The sequence below is a fragment of the Macrobrachium rosenbergii genome, chromosome 20 (genome assembly GCF_040412425.1).
Source record: "Macrobrachium rosenbergii isolate ZJJX-2024 chromosome 20, ASM4041242v1, whole genome shotgun sequence".
Taxonomy (NCBI): domain Eukaryota; kingdom Metazoa; phylum Arthropoda; class Malacostraca; order Decapoda; family Palaemonidae; genus Macrobrachium; species Macrobrachium rosenbergii.
Genome location: NC_089760.1, coordinates 5,059,163 through 5,084,875, shown reverse-complemented (window position 1 = coordinate 5,084,875; position 25,713 = coordinate 5,059,163). Strand labels below are relative to the sequence as shown.

General features: G+C 36.5%; 1 protein-coding gene across 8 annotated transcripts in view; it reads right to left on the bottom strand.

Moving 5' to 3' along the window:
* Positions 1-24,818, bottom strand: part of stau (double-stranded RNA-binding protein Staufen) — a 53,227-nt gene extending 28,409 nt beyond the window's left edge. Inside the window, exons 1-8 of one of the 8 annotated variants that reach the window (XM_067121836.1) lie at positions 24,420-24,818; positions 18,771-18,880; positions 13,963-14,666; positions 13,649-13,810; positions 9,685-10,017; positions 5,970-6,174; positions 1,240-1,379; positions 185-365 (exon numbers count right to left, since the gene is read on the bottom strand). In XM_067121836.1, coding sequence (XP_066977937.1) covers positions 185-365; positions 1,240-1,379; positions 5,970-6,174; positions 9,685-10,017; positions 13,649-13,810; positions 13,963-14,666; positions 18,771-18,879 — 1,834 coding nt within the window. In that variant the 5' untranslated portion in view covers position 18,880; positions 24,420-24,818. Of the gene's footprint in view, positions 1-184; positions 366-1,239; positions 1,380-5,969; positions 6,175-9,684; positions 10,018-13,648; positions 13,820-13,962; positions 14,667-18,770; positions 18,881-24,419 lie in introns of all 8 variants that reach the window. The other 7 variants (XM_067121838.1, XM_067121835.1, XM_067121842.1 and 4 more) reach the window with 7 other exon arrangements.
* Between the last annotated feature and the right edge of the window lie 895 nt (positions 24,819-25,713).

Sequence of the window (25,713 nt, the reverse complement as noted above, 5' to 3'; positions counted from 1 at the left end):
GTAAACAAAAATTTATATACGGTATTTTAATATTTTCCGACATAGCAGCATGTAACCTCGTTCCATACGATTTTCTTAACATGAAAACAAAACATTACAACCAATCCATTACACATCAAATGAAAAGCTTCATTATTGAAAAAATCATTTAGATAAGCATGACATTTACAAGAAAAAGACTCACCTCCTTGTGTGCATGTTGTAGCATTTTCAGGCATTGGTAATGTCTTCATCATTTTTAAGGCTTTTGATGCTGCATTGTGCTTAGCTTGTTGAGCAGTTGTCCCTTCTCCAACAAATTCCCTAGTACCCACTCTCAATGTCACAAAGAAAATGGGGTATAACGGAGCCCTACCATAATATTTCTGTTGTGAAAAAAAACATTATTTAGTATTCAGAAGTAACAGAAAATTCATAATGTAACAGTAGTTATAATATTTCTGCATGTTAAGCCTCCACTTCTTAACTCTCACAGTTCAGGCTAAATATATATTAAGCACACCCCTAGACTGGGCTAAATTTAAGGATGGCCAATTAAAAAAAAAATCAATGGAAAGAGGAAGATATGCATATGCACATGGTATAAGCAAAAAATTTTCTGTACCTTCCACGGGAATTGAAAGTGAAAATTTCCAACCCTGTGTGGGGCCTCTTTTCCAAAAGATGTAAAAATATGTTAATTTCATCAAGTTATAAGTGTTTTTCTAATATTCTCTTTTTTATTTTGTAAAATCACAATTACAGCTCACACAATATCATAACAAACAAGAACTAAAAGCAATAACAAATTCTGAGTATATTTATTGTAAAATATTTACAGATGTCCTGGGTTTGGGAGCGGCAGTACATTCTCCCATGACATCTCAAATCATCTATTGAGCTACTCGACTTTCCATGTAAGAGTTGCCAGAATCCATTTATGGCCCATGGAAGTGATCTGATCACTTTTCCCACAAAATTCATTCAAACTCTATGAAATGAAATCTTGAACATGCATGGATGTTTCCTGGACTCCACCACAAAGCTATATGTAAACATATATTTACATTACCCAAGTATCTAATAAGTTGCATTAGGGAACTGTTGTACCTAAATAATGAATAAACAAGTTTTGCTATGATCATAACCCTTTATGATCATAGCAAAACTTAAGTATTGAAGTTAATGTTGGAGCATGTAAACTATTTTTACTTTTGCAAACCATCAAAACCTAACTTCCAAATTATTTTATGTCCTTACCTGGTTGTACATGGCACGTATGTTAGGAGGCATATTGAAGTATGGATTTGGTGGCCGTGGTGTTTCCATGAACGTATAACTTGCAGCTTCTCCACGTTTCATTGCCAAGGCATTCAGTTCTACTGTTGGTGTTAATTTTGCTGAAGTAAAAACATAATGGACAAATTATATAGGAAAATTAATCATTTTATTCTTACTTCACAACAATATCCAAGAAGGATAAAGTTGTTGTGGTGTTGGAAACTGCATCTCAATTTGAAATTACCTACAATAAAAGCCATACATTTTAGCAAGCAAAATATGGACCTCACATTCTAGAGAACTGTGCAACCCATTTTTATATATAGAGGACTAAGTCTGTCTTGCATCTACTGCTAAAGTGGTATCAAACGAAAATCTAATGGTATTCAAACCTAAAAGATTATGCTACACATTGCGCATACTGTACACCCATATATAAACACTTGAAAAGCTGAAAATTAATATTTTTTTGTTATAACCCCAATAATAATAAGATGCCTTTGTTCTATTCAGAAATATCCTGATCACACCAACATCTTTTACCAGGAAAAGAATACTACTACTGCACATGCCTATGCACTCTTTTGATGTTCTGCATAGTGACTCATTTCACTGTGCAAATTCAGTCTCCAAGGAAACTTTGTGGTGATTAAAATCTTTAGCAACCTTTTTCTTCTAATTTTCTTCTTTTTAACTCCATTTCTCAATTCTCTCTCCCTTTAGTATAATTTATTTTAGTACTTTCAATGTAATTACCTATTTGTGTTGGGGGATTTTCAAATCAGAATTCATATTTCAAGTTCAAGTTGTGCTTTTAATTTCCTTCTTTGTTACTGTTGTTTCTTATTTTATGTTAAAGGGTAAATTGAGCTTTATTTCATAGATTATAACAATGAGCTAGCAAATTAATTTAGGTTTAGTTTTCTATGAATTTATTAGCCAAAGGAATTTGAGGTTTTTGTTTGCATTAATACCTCATTGAAGGCAGAATTTAGTTTCTTATATCATAAAATCTTGCTTGTCAAGAGCACCTCTGGATTTGCTGACTGTCCAGTTAACTGAACTTATTGTACTTCATATCCACTGCATTAGCTATTTTCAGCCAAATTTATATCACAAATACTAGGCTACAATGAAATAGAACATGCAGTCTTCTTTGTTTTACCTCAGTAAACTACCTACACTAGCTTTACCTAAGTCTGATGCTGAGGATTTAAAGGAAAACAGAAAGGAAGTTGTACACTTGGCTAAATTCATGTATAATATTGCGCACACTAAACTTGCCTCTGCCAATCATACTGGGACCTACTGCACAAAAAATTGCAATAATAGTACGTGCTACGATATAGGCTGTGACTGAAATATATAAAAATAACCATGACTCTTTTAACAATTTACATAACAATAGCAACCATGAGACTAAGTAAGCTGACTGGATGCAGGACAAAATGATGCACCATCTAATTATCTTAATAAGTTTCTAAATTTCCATTTTAACTAAATCTATCAAGTTTTCATTTACTGCATCATACAATTTTAGTGTAATTTACTTCATGTCCTATTATTTGATTCAATAACAAGTTACCTAATGTACTGCGAATGATGAGAGCTAAGAAACAACCAGCCTACTTTATTTAACCAGACTTCAAGGTAAGATTACATAAAGAATAATTAATATGCAGGGTAGGGTGTGCTGTATTTAATACAATTTGGGATTTTGATTGGAATGCATTTACAATTAATCTATTTTTGTACAGTGCACATGAGCGTCTTATTAATCTATTTTTGTACAGTGCACATGAGCGTCTTATAGTAAGTAAATTTGCATCATGTTAGAAACAATATGCACTTACTGCAAGCCCACTGCCCTCTTTCATACACTTTTTTTTTTAAACAATCTTGGGTTAATAATAATGTATAGGATGACAGAAGCAAAAGATTTTGCAGATATGTTTCTAAAGTTGAATGATACGTAATTCAGCATTTCAAATTGAATGATAAATATCAAATACTAGTTAGGCCCCATGGTATCCATCTTGTAGGTCATGGCCAGTTTTTGTTACCGAGTGGATTTCATTACTTAGTAGATGGGACAGACCCATGAATTGTCCGTTAAGTTGAGGTTCCACTGTGCCTCTAAGAAATATTGGTGAACATATATTAATAATAAGAGAATGAGGCAGGCAACAGGAATATATCTAACTGAATTTCAGACTCGGCGCTTCAGCTGAAACTGAACTACAGTACTATGGCTTTAATCCCAAAGTGGCAGTCTGCACTTGTGATGTAAAATTTCTTGCTTTTAATAAACACTATGCATTACGCAAGCATTCTTTAAAATGAATTTAACTATTGTTAATACACCAAATGATTTGAAACAGTACTACAGGCTCAAGTTATTGCTTAGGTTTGTTACAATTTCTTAGAAGAATACATCCCATTCACACTACCAGTGTCTAATATACATATCTGACTTATGATTTTTTCTTCATAAATTTTTCTTTGACAAAAGTCAAACTCATTAAGTCGTTAATAAAATAATAAAAATACATAAACTACTCAGTCAGAACTCACAAAACTCCTTTCTAGTCTGAATTTGTATACTTGTTATTGGCTTTCTTTCATGCTGATCTCAATACTAACTTTCCTTGTATTGCTTATTGTATGAAATTAAGTAGAAATCATGTTGTAATATTAAAAAAGAGTTAGACCTATAGTGCACTGGGAGAGGAGGGTAATGCTACAGTAGCTCTCAGAACTGGTTATTAACAAAGCTGAGCTGTATTTTAAGGAATACACAAGTTTATCAATGCGTAAAATACTGCAGTAAGATTGATTTAACAGGAAAAATTATGTATTATCAATGTGCTTATCCTATGTGAGCCTAGTGAAGCTATGCATTCAAAATGCTTTCTCAGTGATGCTGAAAGAGGCACCTTATTTCCAACGGTTTCTGAAATATGTTTCTGCCTTTTCTCAAATTCAGCAATATATAGGCTACTAACCCAGAAGACCTTATAACCATCATCGGGCTCTGACCTTGCGTAACAGTCGACTAGTTTGTTGACACTGACAGACATTATGACTGGACGTACATTCAGCGTAGGCCTACATACAAGAATACAACCCCCTTTTCTGTTACTAAATACAGCAAAAGCTTAAATCATTATTGAAAAGTATTTGCTAATCCAAACAAGGGAAATCAAAAAATTTATTACTGGAGGCACATTTAGAGATGCGTTTTTCTATGTTGTGCAGATTTTACCTCAAATGGGTAACAGTAATGAAGGATAGACAATAAGTGATAAGGAAACGGTGATTCCAACTGAAAATCTTATGCATTTTTTAATGAGCACTAACTTGCAAAACACAAGGATATGTTAATTAATGTTACAATTTTTATATGAAAAGTACTGAATTTCGTCAATTAAACGACAGGTAAAAAAGTCTAGGCCTAGTCCTGTAATACAATGCTTTGAGGCATTATATGGTTGCCATTATTTCTCTCTCTCCCTCTCCATTTGTTTGTTTCTCTCTCTCTCTCTCTTTCACTCTCATAAGCATTCGTTTGTTATTCTCGTGTCCTTCCTTTACCATTTTTCGTTCATCCTCTGTCTGCAAGCAGTCCATCCCAGTGTTGCCATGACTGTATGTCAATGAAAGTTAACTTTTGGGGACAGATGAGTTGAAACAGAGTATAGTAAGTTAGACAAGTCAAAATGACTGATAATATGGATTGGCTATCTAAGGAGATTTATCAGATAAGAATAAAAGCTCATAAAGTCTGAGTCATCTCCCAGTTGGTTGCATTTAAATGTAATTTAGAGCTGGTTGCAATTCTGCAAGCAGGAAACTGGATATGCCACTCTTCTGCTCTCCTGGTTTTCCATCAGGGATGTAACACACACCCATCCATGCATCTTTCTGTGAAGGTTATTAGTCATGATGTTGAGTGTACTACTAGGTGGGAGAGGTGGGGCCACTGCTTCTAATACCTCTTAACCAAGCTTTCTTCTTCTCCACACCATAAAGAGTGGCACATATGGTTTCAATGACTGCCTACAGGTTGTGTTAAGTTTACAAGCTTATGGCTCTTCTACACACCAAGTACAAAATCATTATCTTGAATTTTAACAGATGACTCAAAAACTTGACCTGCAGTCCTCTAATTCTAACTCTTCAAGCCTGACCCCATAGCATATGGGAACTATATGTCTGAAGTTTCAAAATTCATTGTCCCCTTGAAAAACAGATTCCTTTGTCCTTCCTTCAATATAAGCATATCATAAGTAATGCTACCATACAAAAACACCTTTTTCTTATGAACCCATTAACCATTTCAGTATTTTGCCCAGCTCCCATCCCTAGATTCATTCTGCTCATTTGGTTTGGCAAACGATAATGAGAGATAATGCACAGCACGAGATGATGGTACAAGCATGCATAGTGGAAATATTCTTTTCCTGGTTAAACAGTTTGCATAACTGGGATATTTCTACACAGAAATAAGGTACTTTGTAATTTATGTTTCGTATGAATATTCTTTTTAAAAATCAACTCAAAAGCTCAGCTTATACACATTATTAAATTTTCTTACTAAAACAACCAATACCATTTAAATTTCCAAAATTATCACTTCACTGAGTTAAACTTTCACTGTTCTCAAAATATGTTGTCCATCTACAATGCTGGTCATACTTCCCACTTACTCTGTTTGTTTTGTCTCTGAGTTTTAGGGGGAGGATGTTTAAACTGGGTCTTCTCAAGTGCAATGGCAGCAGCAGAGTGTTGAGCTTTTTTAATGCTTGGACCAGAGGCAGTGTACTCTTCACTTTCTCCTAATCTCAAGGTGACAGTGAAAGTTTTCTTGTGGGCGGGACCTTTTTCGTCAGTCAGACAATACTGATGTTGGATCTGGATTCAAATGAAAATGCAATGGATAACACTTGACATACAAGAATCATATATATAGCTGATAAAGAGCAACTAATACAAAATAATATATTAGAAATCCAGTAAACTAATCAAGAACACTCAAAAAATATTACTGTAGTTGCAGTATCCACGCTGAGATAATGAAAAACAGTACATATTGGATAACATAAAAGATGCTCCTTTCTAAAAATGAGAAAAAAAATTTAAAAAATCACTCATGGGTTTCATATAGGAGGGGGAGGCCTCTGTCAGTTTATCATAGCCCTGACACTAACTACTATAGGATAATTTTATCTAGATGGTCAGTACTAAATAGCCTGACTCCATATTATTATTGTTTACCTAACGAATATTGTTATTATTAGTACAGGTATAGCAGACCATCAATTTTCCAGTAATTGCTGGTCTGGAACCACTTTTAATCCAGACAAAGCTATGATCGAAACTTTGAAATGTCCGTCAAAACTTTAAAATTCCCTCCACCACTAGACTAGTCTATTAGGCAGCCAACAGATGGTGCTGAGTGTTCCGGCACTCATTCTGTTTATTTACTATGTTAATGCTGGAGGTGATTGTCAAATACTGTTACATTAGTTGCTAATTTTGCTTATATTTTTGGTAAATCTTAAGAAAAAAGGATTTGGTAAGAAATACTATAAATAACCATATACTGTACACTATTTTCGATAGAGAATGTCTTGCTGAATCACATGATACAGGCCTAATACTTAGCAAATGATTATGCCTTGTCTACAATCCATGCTACATGTCACTTTTTGAAAACAAGAGTACAAGAGTAGTTGATTTTACATTAAAAAAATAAGCATGGCTGGATGCATGAAAACTACTACAGTACAGGGTAATTATTTGGAAGATGCACTCCTTCAAAATTACAGTAATAAATGTATTGTTAAATTTGCTTACAGTCATCCCCAGGATTTGTGGGGAGGTATACCACAACCCCCAAAATAGCTAAAATCCACAAATACTTGACACCCCTCTAAAAATGCTTATAACTGCCTATTTTGATAGTTCAAACACAAAACACCCATCTAAAAATGCTTATACCTGAGTATTTTAATAGTTTTATCACAAAAAATGCATTTAGTCACGAAAATATGAAAATACAGTACTTAGAGAGTATTTCTCTCTGGAAAAATCTGCAAATAGGCGAATTTTCCGCGAATAATGTGGATATAATTATGTTCCACTGAAAAATCCACGGGGGTCCACTGTATTACCGCATTTACTGGCATATTAGACATACTTTTTTGTTTTTCAATGTATCAAAAAACTGCCCGGGATCCAATGTGGCCGTAATAAGGATGGGAGACTGAGCGCTGTAGGCTAGGCTAGGCCCTACAGCAAGCATACTGGGTAGGCACAAAAACTGTTTCTAATAATAAAACATTGAAAACCAAGCCTAATTATTACAGTAAATTGTATTACTAATAAAATATTGAAAACAAGCAGAATTATCAGTCTGTTATCACAAACTTACAAAAATTGCTTACAATATGTTGGCAGTTAGCCTACAAGGGAAGCTCACATCATCTCACTATACCTCATTCCCAAATATACATAACCCACACCCAACATGTCTTACACTATATAATGACTGTTTTATCCTTTAGGAAACATTTAATATATTTATTTTCTAAATAAATTAACATTCATCCACCTGAGAGGAGGTAAGAGTTTGGGTACAGTTTCCCATAAAGTAACACTGTTTACTTATAGTAAATTTCATGGAGTCCAAACCTATGACTGAAAAACATAAAAGGCATGTTATAACATCAAATTTAAACTAGAATCATATATTTTTCCCTACAAAATCATTTTAAAATATCTTTCGATAAATATATAATGAAACATACTAAAATTGTTTTTTTCCACAAAATATCCTTGTAAAATAGGCATGCGTCTTATGCAAGAGTGCATCTTATATGCCAGCAAACACGGTAATTTTGTTTAATTAATCTAGTTTCACCAATACAGGTACCTATAGGTATGGGTGAGGTGTAGGTTTTTTTTTTCAGAAGTGATGGTCCCAGTGCTAGAAATCTGTTGAAATATTTTATACTGATACTGACACAGGAACCTACACAGTAAAGTACTGATACAGTTATCTCATTTATACCAGCATTTCATTTCACTATTTAATCTACATTTAATATTTTTTTTGACAAGAGGGGGACCATCACTGATCTGGAAAAACCGAAAATCCGGCATGACCTAGGAACCAAGGGTAACAGAAAATTGATGGTCTACCTGTATTTATTATTATCATTAATAATAATAATAACAATTATTATTATTATTATTATTAATTATTATTATTATTACTGGTGCTGTAATAGGAATTACCCAGAAAAAAGTGATAGCAACATTTGTCTGTACCAGCTGATCTATCATCATACCTAAACATATGTCCACATTCCTATCACTGACCAGCTGGAAACTACACAAGAAAGATACCCATAACTGAAAGATGTTAAATGGTAAAACACTAACCTAATAAACATAACACTAAGGCCGCAGAGAACATAACAGTCATATGAAGAGCAAGGTGTGGGTGAATTTATGTGTAGAGAGTGTCTTCAGGAGTCAGGCTAATTCAGAATTTCAGATGCCTTCATTCCATGCAGATTGACCAGAATCAAAGGCCAGTTTTTGTATTCTGAGTGTGTGACATAGTACAAACATCTTGCTTCTTATTTTTTGCTATATCTGGAGTTCTGTTGGTTTCTTTTACATTATCTTAATACTGTAATCATGAAAGTATTTTCACTATCACTTTTTTTTGTTCACTTGTGCTGATAGCTTGCTTTTTACCTTGTATACAGTAATGTTTTCTGCTATACCTAAGGTGTTTTTAATATATTTTGCTATAGTTAAAGCATTGTCATGTACTGCTAGCTTGCTTTATACATTACATACTAAAACACTGTACAATTTTTTCTGAAAATAGCCTGCTGAAATGAGGGTGCATCTTATACACCATCAAATACAGTAATTAATGTGCATTAACTTTTGAAGAATACTAAGCTCCAATGGGGTTCTTCATTGCACAAGTAACTTAAAAGGACTAATATCAAACAAAGTACAAACAGTCCTAATATCATGTCTTATGTTATCCCAGGTGTCAATAAATCCTAAAAGATCCAAATATTCTTGTTCAAGATACTGACCATCAAAAATCTAAACCTATGAAATTTTCAAAAACTGATTTTCTAAAAACTACGAAAATTGGGGACAGAAGATTTTTAAATAAAAAGTAACTAACAACAATTTAAGATTTTTTTATGGAAAACTACAGTATACACTACATAAAAACAAATTACAGTATATAGACAATATCTAAATACAGAATACAGAATATAAAAAAAAATGTACAGTATAACAAATGTAAACAATGAAAGTAAAAAAAGATCAGCATTACTTTGGTCAGTCATGAGCTTGAAAAGTAATTTAAACAAACATTCTTACCTTATTATATCTGGCAAGCTCATTGATGAGACACATTGGAGTTTTTTCTTTATTGGAGCCTGAGGGATCTGAACCAGATACACAACCGGGTGATGCAACTGAAGCATTATTGGTAGGGGAAGATCCGCCAACATTAACACCAACATTATTACTTGCGGAATTCATTCCTACAACAATACCACCATTGGTAACTATATCCTGCTGAGGCTGTTGTAATTGTTGTTGTTGTGTGGGAGGTGGCTGCTGCTGTTGTTGTGGAGGTTGTTGTTGTTGTGGTTGTTGTGGTGGTTGGGGCTGCTGGTGTTGTAATGCTTGGGGCATGGGTTGATGCATCTGAAATTTCACTATGTATCAGAAATTTATATCCATATCCCTATACACATGTACATATGTATATATATATATATAATATATAATACCCACACAAAACATATATATATATATACATATATATATATATGTGTCACAAAGTGTTCCAAGTCCCTGGTTATTACACAACTAATTGCAGAATTCAAAAATTTACCTCACATCAACCAGATACCAGAACTCTCATAACAATAAAAATTTATGACCGAGTACTCTAAAGGTAACAGTGATCCCTTAAAAAGCTCATTAATCATGTGAAAAATCAAACTAAGTTTATCAATTAAACAAAAAATATACTAGAGTAAAAGGGCATCACTCCATCAAACACTTTAGCTGTTTCTCTGGTCTTAATTCATTTCAGCAAAACTAAAGGAACAAAACATGCTTATCACTTTGTCTTATGCACACAATAAATCCTATTCACTGGTGGTCAATAACTGAAACACTGTTTTTAAAAATTTTAAATATAAAAATTTATTTTTAAATACCAAATTTATAATTAGAATTCACAATCTGAAAAATTTACTATTACTTGAAAACAACACAAAAATTTAATTCTTGAGTTAAATTATTAAATAAAACTAAATCACAAAACTTTAATTTATCAAGAAATTAAATTAATCAAGCAAAATTTAAACTATCAAGAACTACTCAAGATTTGAAAAGCAAATCTTAATAAACAAAAATTAAATCAAGTATGCAATGTTAAATTATCAAGAAATATTTAAAATGCTATGTAAATAAATGTTAAATCCCCAATATATAAAATGTGAAAAATCAAGAGTTTGCAAACACAAAAATACACAAAGACTTATCAATAATAATTTCACCAAGGCAAAAATTCTCTCAATATACCTTATTATGCCATGGTAATAATAAGTAAATTTCACTTTACCTTATGCAAGCTTGTGAAAACTTTTGCAAAATCCACAAAAACACTTTTTTTTTGTAAGGAACCGTTACAACTTTTCCTACGTTCAGTTCTCAAAAGCTAAGATTAATACCAGTGACCACAAAAAAATTCTACATTAACAACTTCTCTCTTTTGAGAGAGAGAGAGAGAGAGAGAGAGAGAGAGAGAGAGAGAGAGAGAGAGAGAGAACCAACACTGTCTGAAATCAGAATCAACAAACTTTAGGATTCCAGTGGGAATGAAACAATCAGACAACGTCAGAACAATGCATGATCAGAGCAACACAATCCTACAAAACATGACTTAATCGATTGAGATATGTCCATTCACTCTCAAAAAGGCGTATGTGACTCGAACAAAAAATCGTAGGGGACAAAGCTCTTTATGAAATCTCAACACGATCAATATAAACAGTGACTGGCCAGCCACAAATGGCATGCTTTCAAAACAAAGACTAAAAACCAAAGTTGGTATCCAGAACAGTACATGAAACATTGAGAAATCACTCGTCTTTTACTTGTATGACACAAAACCTTGCACAACTCAATTGCCACTCCCGCGCTTGTTAACTTGTTATCTCTCGCAACGATAACTGAACCAAAACACGACATATGAAATCATGAGTGCAGAACAATTGTTGCTAGGGGACAAAATGCGGATCACATATTACGTTATTATTAAAATGGATTATTAATTCTAAATTATGCAGTTATCTAAAGCATTAATTCTTTTGAGATCTGACATTACAATACTATTGATATTTCAACAATTATTATCATTACACATAACACATGATAAATAGAAGAGTAAATATATCAAAACTAAAAGATGATATATATACAGTATTACAAGGCAACATCATGAAATTCCTCCCCCCAGAAGATCAGTTATCCCAGGTTTGAATCCAACAATTCAGAAAGGAATAAATAATCGATAATTACATTGTTCCTTCCAAATATGTTCTCTATTTTTACATAATAGGGTTACAAACTCAGCCAGGGGTGCTAATATGGCTGAGAAATTTGGACAGAATCAACGATAAAATCCAGCCATGCCCAAAATTCTTTTTAGTTTCTTGAATACTTTCCTTAAAATCTTCAGATGTTCTTCCCAGGTACTAGAATGAATGTCACCAAGGTAAACACCTACTCCTTCTATGGATCCTAGCAGTTGATCCATCACTTGGAATGTTGCAGGTGCATTCATCAGACCAAACAGCAAAACAGTGTACAGTATTGATACAGTCCAAAAGGAGTAATGAAAGCTGACAGCAATTAGCATTCTCATCTAAGGGAATTTGATAATATCCTTTCAACAAGTCTATCTTGCAAACAAATTTAGCTTGCCCAAGATTATCAAGTAATTGATCAATAAGAGGCAAGGGATAACTGTCAGCCACATTGATGGAATTCAGTTTCCTATAATCAGTACACATCCTAAATGAGCCATCTGGTTTCTTCACTAACACACGAGGAGAACTATAATGACTTGAACTGGGTTCTGCTAATCCATGCTACAACAAATATTCAACTTCTTTCTTCAAAACATCTCGAAGAAAGGGTGATAAACAATATCCTCTCTGCTTAAAAGATTTTCCATTTTCTCTGATCTTTATCTCATGATTTGTCAGATTGGTACGCCTAGGTACATCTGCAAGAATTTCAGGGAAACTTCGAATCACCTCACTTAATTCACCACTTTGCTCAATACTCAGATGTTTTAATTTATCCTCCAAATTTTCCAATAAGGAAGAATTGTTCATCTTGCTTTCAGCTCCAAATTCATAGCCATTCTCATCCTCTGTAGATGAAGTTGTCTGTGTTATTGAGACTGTTTCAGTTTTAGTCTCTGAGAAGTAAGGCAACGAACTGTGCTAAAATCTTACCTAATTTACTATTTTTTCCTTAGTGAATTGATATTTAGCAATGTAAATAAATTTTTGATCATAAAAATGCACAGTATTTAGTCACAAAAATAACACGAAAATACAGTAACTAGAGAATATTGCTCTATGAAAAAATCCACAAATTAGTGAATTTCCCGCAAAATATTGAGATATGTTCCACAGAAAAATCCGCAATTAACTTAAGCAGCGAATGCTGAACCGCAATATAGCAGGGATCAACTGTGTGTGTGTGTGTGTGTGTGTGTGTGTGTGTGTGTGTGTGTGTGTGTGTGTGTGTGTGTGTGTGTGTGTGTGTGTGTTTATATATGAGGCTATCAGTCAAGAAACATGCCAAGCGCCATCCTGGGTCAAAGTATTTTTTAATTTATTATATTTTAAAAATGGCACTTGGCATGTTTCTCATATACTACATATAAAGCTCATATATATATATATATATATATATATATATATATATATAAATAAAAATTAAAAATAATAATAAAAATATAGAGCTTTACTGGAGAGGAATTTCATTAAGTCGTGGTGCTCAGTCATAGCAACAATTAGTTCCATATTGATAATTTCTAATGGTAGAAAATTTTAATTATTTTCATAACTTCCAAGATCCTAGGTGCATTGGTGAATTTATACCTTGATGACAATAAAACAATACAGTGTTTTCTAATTAACTTTTCTGATAACCAATTTTTATAAATCTGTCAGCTGAATAATATAATCTCTCAGCTGAATAATATAATCTTGAAAAAATACTTTGAAATTATTTTCAAACAATTTACCTGTGAATGATGTGATGGCTGTGGAGGGGGTGGCTGCTGCTGTTGTTGTTGTTGTTGTTGCTGCTGTTGCTGTTGTTGTTGTTGCTGCTGCTGTTGCTGGTGATGAGTATTACTAGGTGAGGTTCCCATACCACTTGGCCCTCCACTACCCATCCCGCTAATCTGTAAGGTCTTTTAAAGATCAATGTTCCAGGAATCTACTATATTTTTTGCTCTAAGATGCACATATTGCACTGTACACACCTCAAAAAGGTGCAAGTAGTTAACAGTGACTTGACGCTTTATTCAACCAAATACTTTTTGATAACACTTACCTGATGAGGGCTTGAATGATGTAAGATGGAGTGTGGAGGATGTGTCATATGGGGAGGACCAGCTGCAGCTGCTTGTAAATGAGGCTGAGGGTGTGTGGGACCACTGTGATGACCTCCATGGGGACCGCTGTGAGCTCCACCATGTCCTCCACTTGCACTATTTCCAGTATGTTGCCCCATGTGAGGACCAGAATGAGGCCCACCATGAGTATGTGGACCACCATGGGGCCCTCCATGAGGGCCTCCATGTGGGCCTCCATGAGGACCTCCGTGAGGTCCACCATGAGGGCCACCATGTGGTCCTGAATGAGGTCCTCCATGTGGCCCAGAATGAGGGCCTGAGTGAGGAGGCCCTGAATGTGGGGCAGAATGATGTGGGCCGTGATGTGGAGCATGAGAGGGATGAGGTCCATGGTGTGGAGCCTGTGCAGGGTGATGTGCTGGATGATACTGAGAGTGAGGAGGGCCTGTGTGTGGGGGAGGCCCTGTTGGAGGTGGCTGTGGAGGTCCACTGGGATGATGAGGTGGTGGCCCTGGGTGGTGAGCAGTAGGAGGGGCGTGATGATGATGAGGAGGGTGGTGATGATAGGGAGTATTCAGGCTATGGTGATCAGGACCAACACCAGACTCTGGGTGACTCATGGCCTGGGTCATGACAGCCATCCCACCAGCAGGAGCCATCATGGGCGCCATGCTCACCAAACCTGTGGTAAGGCAACCAGAAAGGAATCGTCAGCACAAAAAAAAAATAATTCCATGAACTTTACCTTACTATGAATGTGTTATGTTAACTGTGCACACAAGATGCTTTCTTCCCTCACCAAGCCAGATTTTCATTCCAAATCTTTCAAATCCAATGTTAACAATTTCCTTTAGGGTTTAGATTCCAATCCCCTGCCCATTCTTTTATTTTACATCCTTTATTCATTTTTATAAAGTTTGGGCTAGATATCTCTATGGCTTTCTCTCAGAAAAAATTGATCTGTACATGTTCGCTGAGAAGCAAAGTAACAAATGAAAGTTATAAATAGTAGCCACTACATACTTACTTCAAGCATGATATCAAATAAATATCAAGCACAATGAAAGAGTTTGTGAAACAGCTTTGACACATGGTATGAGGTTTTAGTTCTGAATGGGCATTCCATAAAAAGAATTTTCTTGCAATAGATGTTGTAGTAAATCTAAGACAAAAATTGAGATTTTTATAATAAAATTAATTATTTGGAGAAATCGACATTCAGCTACATATGCAGATGGGAATGGTAACAATAGTTTTCTTGCAAAGATGGTTGAATTTGGGCATTTAGTTCTGCCTCATCACAAAGCCATGCCATTGCTTCTTTTTATTGAATAAAGTTTTAAATGACTCATTGCCATTGCCAAGCTGGTTGGTTCTGTTTGGATAGGAAGGAGCGAGCCACTGCCCTGAATTTCTATCCTCTGATCCAGTGTTGAAGACTCTCTACAAGGCAGTGTCTATGGTCATTCCCAGGTAAAGGATTCTTTGACTGGGTTGAATATTGAACTTTTCCAAATTTATTACGATGCATAAGCCACGACAAAATTGGAGAAAAACGATCCGTCTCGAATTATCACTACCAGAGTAGTGAATACATCACCAAATCCTGGAAGGGTATTCCCAAAATAGAGATGAAATAATCCAAAGCTGCTACAAACATCCGATGTTCCATCAGAGGCTGGCAGAAAAGAAGTGAGCTCCTTTGTTTTGTTTTCCTATTGTTCCCTGATAGTGGGCGAGGTAGTCATCTACACATAAATAATATGCCTACACAAAAAAGAATAGAAGTGCTTCCACGAATTTCAAATTAAAGCTGCTTCGCGAGTGGAAAAGTATAGCTATGTACAAGTTACTTCATGAAATACTGGTTTAATAGGCTGAGATTGAAGCTGGGTATCCAACCCAGAGTGCATTTCATACTACTAAGTGCAGGCTGAGGGAGAAATGGTCTCATGAAATCTTGGCACAAGTAGAAAATACAGTCAAAGCTCTAAAGAAACAGCCTGCTTTTGACAAGGAGGAGACTGGCTTTGATCCTCAAGAGCCCTAAAAGGCAGCAAAATCTTCTGGCTGATTGTCAGATCTATTGCAAGGTTTGTTTCATCTGCTTATGCAATGTGGTAAAGCCTAGCTTTTTACCTGCCCCATTATCAAAGATCAAGAAGCTGGCTTGCATGGCATTGAACTAGGATAAGAAGCCTTCAGTGAGACTTTACCTGAAATTAACACAGTAAAGGTCACTAAAGCTCAGACGCTAACAACCGATCCTTCATCTGATACAATGGTAAGCTTATAGCTTCTCATACTACTATAAAGTGACCCATAAGCCTAGTGCCAATCTTTACATACATTGCATGAAAGCTCAGTGCAAATTTGACTCACAAAAGAGCTGCACATTAAAAGTTAAGTATACCTTCGTTTAACCAGACCACTGAGCTGATTAACAGCTCTCCTAGGGCTGGCTCAAAGGATTAGACTTATTTTACGTGGCTAAGAGCCAATTGGTTACCTAGCAATGGGACCTACAGCTTATTGTGGAATCCAAACCACATTATACCGAGAATTTAATTTCTATCACCAGAAACAAATTCCTCTAATTCTTCATTGGCCGGCCGGAGACTGAAACGCAGGCCAAGTAGAGTGCTAGCCGAGAACTATGCCGACCCGTCCAACATCCTCACAAAACTACAGCACAGTTTACAAGGGAAAGAGAAAGTGTTCTTGTAATCTTCTTTCTTGGTTCTTTTCTGGAATTTCTATGATTTCTAAGCCATATTCCACTCAGGCTCTGCTGAGCATGATCATGCCAAAAGACTGATCTGTAAAGATGAGCCTGGCTCCTTATATACAAGGCTGGTGACAGGGGACAGGATGCTTGCCAGCTGTTGATTGGCTACGAAAAATCTCATGCCCTGACTGACTGGCGAGATTTTCTTGTAAGGTAACTTTTAGCTTTGATGCTTACACTGCTGCAGCTCACTGAGGGGTGGCGATGGTTTTGGCTTTTTTCCTAGCGTGATGACCCAGCCACTGGTACTGCCTGATATATACTTTGATTCATAGCCACCTCTCAAGCAATATCTACAACTACTGGATGCACAATACGTTATAGTTCAGTAATGGGTATGTGAAAAAAGACCACTATGAACTGATGGTAAAAAAAAAGTAGAATTATAACTGTTAAATGGCAGATAATAAAAATGGTAAAGAGAAATGTATGAATACAGGTTGACAACAGGCAAAATTACACTGGTCAATATAAAAAAAGGTCTGTAATTTTTCTGAGTCTTTGCTTGATCATTCCAACACCCTCAAAGCTCCTTGAGCAAATAGATCTGCTTGCAATGTATTTTGTGCATTCTTATTCATTCCAAGATAAAATCTTAAGAATAACAAAACTGTTTTATCTTCTTTCCAGCAGATACATCAATGGGTCACTTTCATAATTTGCATACAACACGTACACCTACTCTACTTCAGCATGGTTTTGTCAGAGCAGAATGATTACCACTGATGACTCCAAATTTGGGAGGTTACAACATATCAGGTATGTAGATGTTTGGTAGCATCAAAAGTATGTCAAAGAACATTTATTTTTCTTTGTGCCTTAAATAATCAAACCTGTGAATGCTACTGTTCTCAGGCACTTAATGAAAGACATTCCTGAATAAGGGAGTATGACTGTGATGACTGGAGAGGATATGGACAGTTGGTTAGTAAAGACTAAGCCAGCAGAATACTGAACCCAAGACTGAGGTTATGGCAAGACAGTATGTATCTTTGAATTGCCCTTTTTTTCACTTTATGGGTAGTCAGATAGACAAATGCATCGCAAGTTACATTAGGATGTATTCTTGAAGTGACATTTTGAGTTAGGATGGGGGCAGGTGTTATGGAAGGAAGTAAAGGTGACCCCATCTGGGAGGACACTACAACATAGGTTTAGGTTGGACTAGGATGTACCAGTTTTTACCGTTATTTTCTTAATTTCTGTTTTTATTTAATAATATCTTTAAATAAGACTAGCATGAACCAAATACAGTATTTTTCTTCCTGCTTTGATGGTGTTTGTAGTGAAATTTCTGTACTGCTGTTGGTGAAATTCACTCTTTTGTTCTTACCCACTAAAAAAATTACACTCCATTGTGGTAAGAATTATTTTTCAATATGGGTTGGGGACATAAAATGAGTACTCTGCCCAAATACAGTAATAATGGTCAAATTGTACAAGCTAAAAGATAACAATGAGAAAAATATATGTTTTTGTTTTTTTGTGAGATTAACCTGTCATAACATTACCCTTAAATCTTCCTACAATTACAGCCTAACAATTGTAACTACAGTGTGTGTTACATGCATATACATATCTCAAATAACTTTGCAAAGGAGCACTGATGATGTAAATGCAAATACAGTTCATCTTATACAGATACAGTATTACAAAAATATAAATGCAAATACAACACAACTTAACTTCCATGGTCATGCTGAAACATACCATTTTTAAAACTAAATTATTAACTTGTAAATTATCATTTTTGAAAACCAATACTTGTAAATTACCATTTTTGAAAACCAATGTCTATAAGATTAATACTTTAGTTCACTGTATTTCTCCCACATCATCTATGACAAGAAAGATCCATAAGAAATGAAATAATTATTGTATTTTGGAGTGAAGTTGAACGAATCTAAAAGTACAGTGAACTTTAAGATCAAAGAGTTAGCAGAAAAAATTTATAAAGCACAATTATGAGGCATATTTCAAATATTCTATACTCAATACCTTGCATTGAAACAGGTGGAGGTTGTGTCATGGAGACCATCATGGGAGGTCGTTGTTGATGGGGAGGTACCAGACCAGGCTGAGCCATGCGCATGGGAACTTGCGCCATCCTGTTAAGATAAACCAATAAAACTTCCTTCACTGATAAATCCACATTTCTAACAATAAAAACCTATTTTATCCAAATGCACTAGAACTGTTGTTAACAGGGCTTGTTAAGTCTGAGGTGAAAATGTTTATTCTACTGTACTGGAATATGGCTTTAGTATTTATACAAGGCATAAGAAACATCATACACTTCAATTTTAGCCCCAAAAAAAACATTCTCTAACCTTTTCTGCTTTTGTTTCTTTCAAATGAAAACAATTCAAGCTTATACTCCCATATCAGCTGCTCTACATGATGATTGAAATTAACATGGAAAAAAAGTCCTTGTAGCAACATTCACACCCTATGTTGAAGTTTTAACCAATATTATTGGCTCTGACAGAAATATTTTATTTTTTACAATTACCAAAACACCTCATAACATTTTACCCTTTCCATTATAAAAACAAATGACATATATACCTTCGCCTGATCAGGTTTAGGACTACTTTGTGTGAAATATTAACAAAACTACTTTGTGTGAAATATTAACAGTTAGCCTACTAGGATAGGAACCAGTGTGCAAGGGTAGGTGAACTTCTCAATTGAGTTACAATTCCTCATTCCATAATTCAAATCACTATCCATTACTATTGTCAAAAGGTACCTCCTCATTGAACAGAAATGCCCTGCTGAAGAGAAAGGATGATCCATGGTGCAGCAAATGTATAGTGAATCACAGAACATGAGAAATGTGCAGTGAATCACAGAACATGAGGCCGTACCTGTGCGGTTACTGAAATGCACAAACTAAACTGCATGAGAGTCATATGCTTAAGTACGGCATGAATCATGTGGTGAATGAGAAGTAAAATCTAAAAAATGAGACTGACATGATGCTCAGAAACAGAACTGACCCAGGATGCTGACTTTGTGTGACAGCAAATAAAATAAAATATTTTTAACCAAATTTATTTTTTTAAATTACCTCTCTATCATGATAATGTATTTCCCATTTCAGGCGGGAGGATGATAGTGTGAATAGTAAAAAATTAATAGGATTGTTTAGTTTGAATCGTCTATTGACCCATCCTTTTTGGATGGTTTGAGCATCTATAGTTTTCCATTGTTTTTCTCCTGTCCACATGAGTGGGGAGGTGGGGGTAATACATAATAGAGAGGTACTTAAAAAAAATACATTTTATTATAAAAATTTATATTTTTGAAATGAATCTTGCCTCTCTTATTATGAAAGCTCATTACCATATTGAACCAAGAAGGTGGGAAAGGTGCGATGACAAAATAACCTCCATGAAAATCATTTTAATTTCACCTGGAATAAGATGCTACTTACCTAATGATTAGCATCCATCTGCTGGTATTGCTGCCAAGTGAGGACTAATTCATTAGGTAGCAAGACCTTTGAACAATGCCAGAAGTTCCTTGCTAGGGATACCACTCTCACTCTGATGGGACACAAGGCCTTTTGCCTAAGCCACCAGAGCAACGACAGTAAAAGAATGGAGGCCCTTTCCTAATTCAATATAGGTATCTTCATACTACCCAAAACTAAACAATATCTTAACTCAAAATAGGAGTATGAGTAACTCTGCATTAAATGAGGGGCAAAAGAGCTCTGCATGATTCATATTGCATTTCCACATCTTGCAGATAGTGCAAGGCAAATGTGAGTTACACCTCTTCTGTGCCACACTGACAACTTTCTCTAGAGAGTAAGGAAACTGGAATCAGTTGCTCCCTCACGCATCATGAAATCTTACTTTAAGCAGAGGTAAAAATGTAAACTCTATTTTTGCATGTGCCTCTCTGACCAGAACCTTGAACAAACAAGACTTGGCATTCTTTGACAAGGGTAAGTCAGGTTTCCTCGGGCTGCAAAAAGGTTGTTGGCATGATCCTCTGATTTTCCTAGTCCTTTGCAAATATAGAGAGAGAGCTCTGATTGGATATAGGGAAGTTTCTTCCCCATCTGACATCAAAGACAACAGACTGAGCATCAGAAAAGAGCAAGGCAGAGGATGCAACTTAAAATCATTCTTGGCCCTGAAATGAGGTAGAAAAGAAATGACTGTTCCTTGGGTAGTAAAGCCTATATGGCATGAGAAAGCCTGAAGCTCACTAACTCTTTTTGCCGAGGGCAAATTCTTAAGGGAGGTTGTGCTCAAGGGCTCAAATGGGGGCATGCTTAATTACTTGAGCACCACATCCAAATTCCAGCCCAGGGGTTTATTTGGAGACTTCGGAATCTCAATTTGGAATGTGTGGACAGTCTCCTAATTATCCACATTAGATGAAATATCTACAGTAAGCCAGTATGCCTCAATACAGAAACTAACATGACTCAATACCCTTTAATGGCAGGAACTGAAAATGTTTATTGTAGTGTAAGTAAAGTAAGAATTTAATGCCCTATATAATGCCTACTGTCCCTTCAAGAGATAAAGACAGACTTTCTACATCCCTTTGAAAAACCCCTTGCTCATAAGAGACTGTTGAGTCTCCAAGCAGTCAGCTGAAGCATGGGGAGGTTTTGGTGAAACCTCATACCTCCTGGCTGTTTGAAAAGGTCTTTCCCTGGTGGAAGAAGCCGTGGGTGTGATCTACTAACAGAGGCAGGAGGTCTGGGAACCATTCTCTGCATGGCCACCAAAGGGTCACTAAAAGTCATGCGTAAATTCACAGCCGTATAGATTTTACCAGCACCCTTTGTATCATAGCAAAGGGGGAAAAAGCATATAGGTCTAGATAACACCAGTCTAAAGGCATTGCGATGTCTGCACAAACTTAAGGATCCTGAACTGGAGAGCAGTACACTGGCAGGCAACTGTTGAACCTGGTGGTGAACAGGTCCAATAACGGAATGCCCCTGCTTCCACAGGTCCTTGCAGACTTGTGGATACAAGAACCACTCGGAGGCAGTCTGGTCCTTCCTGCTGAGTTGGTCTTCCAAAATGTTAATTTTTTCTGGCACAAACTGGAGCAACAGGAGGATCTTCCTTCCTCTGACCAAGTGGGAGTGCGACTTGAAAGGAGGAACAAACTTCTGACTTTGCGCCTACTTGATTGCTCAGATTTGCCAGCGCTGTTGAACTGTCTGAAAAGAGTCCTACCTTTTTTGCCCGGTACTAGATCCCTCAATGCTAGAAGGGCCTTCTACATTACCAACATCTCTAGCTGACATGGAGTTCTAGTTCCTCTAAGGACCAAACCCCAGCTACATGCCTGTCTGCTGTGACCGCTCCCCAACCTTCTAACAATGTGTCAGAGTATAACGTGAGGTCTGGGCTCTTCAACTGGAGAGACATTCCTGCCTCCAAAACCTAAAAAACAAAATGAAAGAGGCTTACCGCTTGCCTGAGGGAAACCTTGAAACTATATTTGATGGCTGAAGTGGCAGCTGCTGTAGTGTTTGAGTATGCCTAAATGCTTGAGAATGACACAACACAGATCTGGTTTCCACTTTCTCAACCTCTTGCACTATTGCACCTAATGGTGAGGATTAATGCAAAGGGTGATGAGCAATAACGTCAGCCTTCTGAGTTGATGAGACAGAGAGAGCCAAAAAAACACAATTGTCCCCTAAACTTGACAACTGCATTAGTAAAGCGTGCACAGACTCCTCAAGGGAGCCTGAAGCTGCTCTATCCAAGCAGCCCAAAAATCCACCAAATTGTTCCCAAGTGTTGTTTCTGTTGAGGAGAAATGGGAATGATCTCTTGCTATTTTGTCTATGGCCACTATAGCAATTTCTGATAGGCCTAAAGACTTTATTTCCATAATACAAAAAGCCGAGCAAGAAAAACACTCTAACCCCAAAGGAGTTAATACAATCTTATCTGAGGAAACTGCTCTTTCTATTCTATTGGAAGATGGAGTTAAATCTGGCAAATTCCTAGTTTCATTAAGATATCTCTCTCCTTTTTCTCTCACATAAACACACTCCAATGCATCCTCACAGGCCAACAACAAAGAAAAAACTGAATGGCAAACTACAGATGCTCAAACCACCCAAAAAGGACGGGTCAAGAGATGGTTCAAACTAAATTAACCTATTAATTTTTTACTCTTCACACACTGTCATCTTTCCACCTGACATGGAAAATACATGCGCAGCTATCAGAATAGAGAGGTAAGAGTCACTGAAATATTATAATTTTCCAAGTATTTACTGGATGGAAATGAAACAGTTCAAATTAAATGATAATAGGGTAGAACTATATAGTAGCTCGCGGCGGCAACTGCCTTCTAACTTAACTTTCTCTACAGTTTTTCGGTTGCTAATTATGAATTTACCTTTAATTTTTGGCGCTCGAGTGTAATTAACCTGTAATTAACCCCTGAAGTCCATCCAAACAAGGGGTTTCCATACGCGATCTTCACAAGACATAGCACGAGTATGTCTGTTTGGAACGGTTCATATCCCGTCCAGCAAGTGCAATAACTTGTTAATGTATACTTGCAATGACTTCTTAATGTATGGGTACCCAACAACCCCGGGGCCAGTACTAAAAACGGCGAAGGGACATTCCATTTGACCGACAACAAACAGATGCACCGCCAGTATCAGAACCCCTAAAGGTGTAGAAAAAAACCAGTTGAAAAGGTAAAAAAGGCGCGGAGCTAATATATAGATTTACCGATAATAGAAATGAATGTTTCAGCGACCTTGGGAATCTGAGGGTTATTCTATGCCTAAGCATCTGAGGTACTATAATTTTGGAGAGAGGAGCATCTAAAGCCTCTGAACAAGCTGTCGGCTCTCTCGAGAAGAATGGCGATTAAAAATATTCGCATTCGGCGACAGTTCTGCCAGCACACACAAAACTAAGGATGGTTACAGAATCAAATAACATAAATGACTTTACGAGATGAGGCCCAACGGAGAGTCACTGAGGGCAGTGTGGGGTCCAATAGGCTACCAAAAGCAAAAACAGTAGGCTAAGTCAACTTTTGGGTTTCCTCCGCCCAAAAACCCCGTCTCCCACTCCTGTCCTAAACTGTTGGTGAGGCTGCGAGATGGAGGGGAAAACAAATGAGTAATTTGTACCAATAATAGGTTAAATCTAGGCTAGAGGTCAGAATTGCATACACAAAGTACAACCAGTCCAATACCCTATTTCCAACTAGCTCCTGTACCCGGCTAGGAATTAAAGTGCTGTAATATTAATACGATTTGTCATCCCTACACTCGATTGACTCACTTAAAACTCTTCAAAAGCAAAAAAGTCTCAAGTTTGCCTGACGAGCTTCCTTGCATGCAAGCAGACGAGGCCTCACTCGGGGATTAGCCTAGCAGCCCACTCTTCCCGCTGGGCTTACTGCTCCCCTTCACTAGGGGTATATTGAGACAAAGCTCATCCAAAATATCCAAAAGTAATGAGAGAAAGAGCTGTTCAGGATCAGAGGCGAGGCCCAGCCTCAAGCAGTCGACATAACATGCATAGGTCAAAAGCGAGACGGGGGGAGAGAGAGAGAGAGAGAGAGAGATGCAGACGACAACGCAGCCAATCACTGATCATTAAATGTTAATAACGGGCTTACCTTACAGTTCTAGCCTCTCACTTCACGTCAACTACGAGAATTGGAGTTATATTCCAGCTGAGATGAAATCAGAGGCGAGAGGAGCAATAATAGTTGGTGAAACGTATGGCAAACAGAGACAATATCCTACAAGCTAGTGAGCGGCCATGCTGATGGATGATGTGGGATACGTTCTCTCCTCAGATATTTGTAATTCTATTGCACGCTGCAATATCGTCTCAGAGGCATTATCAACTTTTTCGCTGGATGTGCTTGAAATTTTAAAATAGTCGCGTATATTTTATTTCGTATTTTCCCCGAAATACGGCGTTCGGGGTATTTTCAAGGAATTGTTCTTTTCGAAATCAACAGCGACGGCAACATGATGCGTTATTTGCACTTCGCATTGAACTACACGGTGATTTACTGTTGTTGTTTTATCGTATCCTAATATACCCGTCACGAAGGGTAATATCTTTAGAAGCAAGGAGTCGTCATGAAATATCTCACAGCAGTAGCATTATGGAAAATAATTCTATTCATAACATTTTCATGACGTCGTGCTCTACAGCTTCTGCAACAACCATAGCCGCTCACATTAGGTTGGTATTATCATCATCATCACCATCATCATCATCCTTGTTTATTTTTGGAGGACCTCCTTTCGGCCTTCATTTGATCCATCCGATGGGCCCCATTGATTTGACATCCACAGTTTACGGTGTTCGTGAATAACTTGATCTTCAGTGTAAAAAAATGTTTCAATAGACAAGTCTTTTTTTAGTTTTAATCATTGTTCTTAAATGTATCTCTCTAGGTTTCACATCTTGGTGGTTCTTGGAGCCATCTAATGAGCAGCTTGGGTGCTGTGTATTCAAATGGTCCTTTTCCAATATCTTTGATGTATCTTGGCTTCTTGAAGCTATATTTATCAATGGTTCTAGGTGTTTTTATGCCTTCGGCGATATATTGCTATAGAAGTTATTTTACTGTTATTTCAGTCTTTTATTACTCTTTATCGCGATGCTCACCAAAACGCTCATTTCATATTCGATCCTTCCTAAATCGGTACTAATGAAGCTCAGTAAAGATAGTTATGACGCCCACTGGGTTTTATTCATTGTTACTTTGGATCTTTTGCTGGTGCATTCTTCTGTTCCTATCCACATTGAGACTTTTCCCATAAGCTCATATTCTGCTATATCAAACTTTCCACTTAAGTCCAGCAGTAATAGTGTTACACACCAACCATTAGCAATACATTGCGGTGGGCCAGTTTTCACAGTGCACAATACGGCAGCTGAAGAGTGACTTG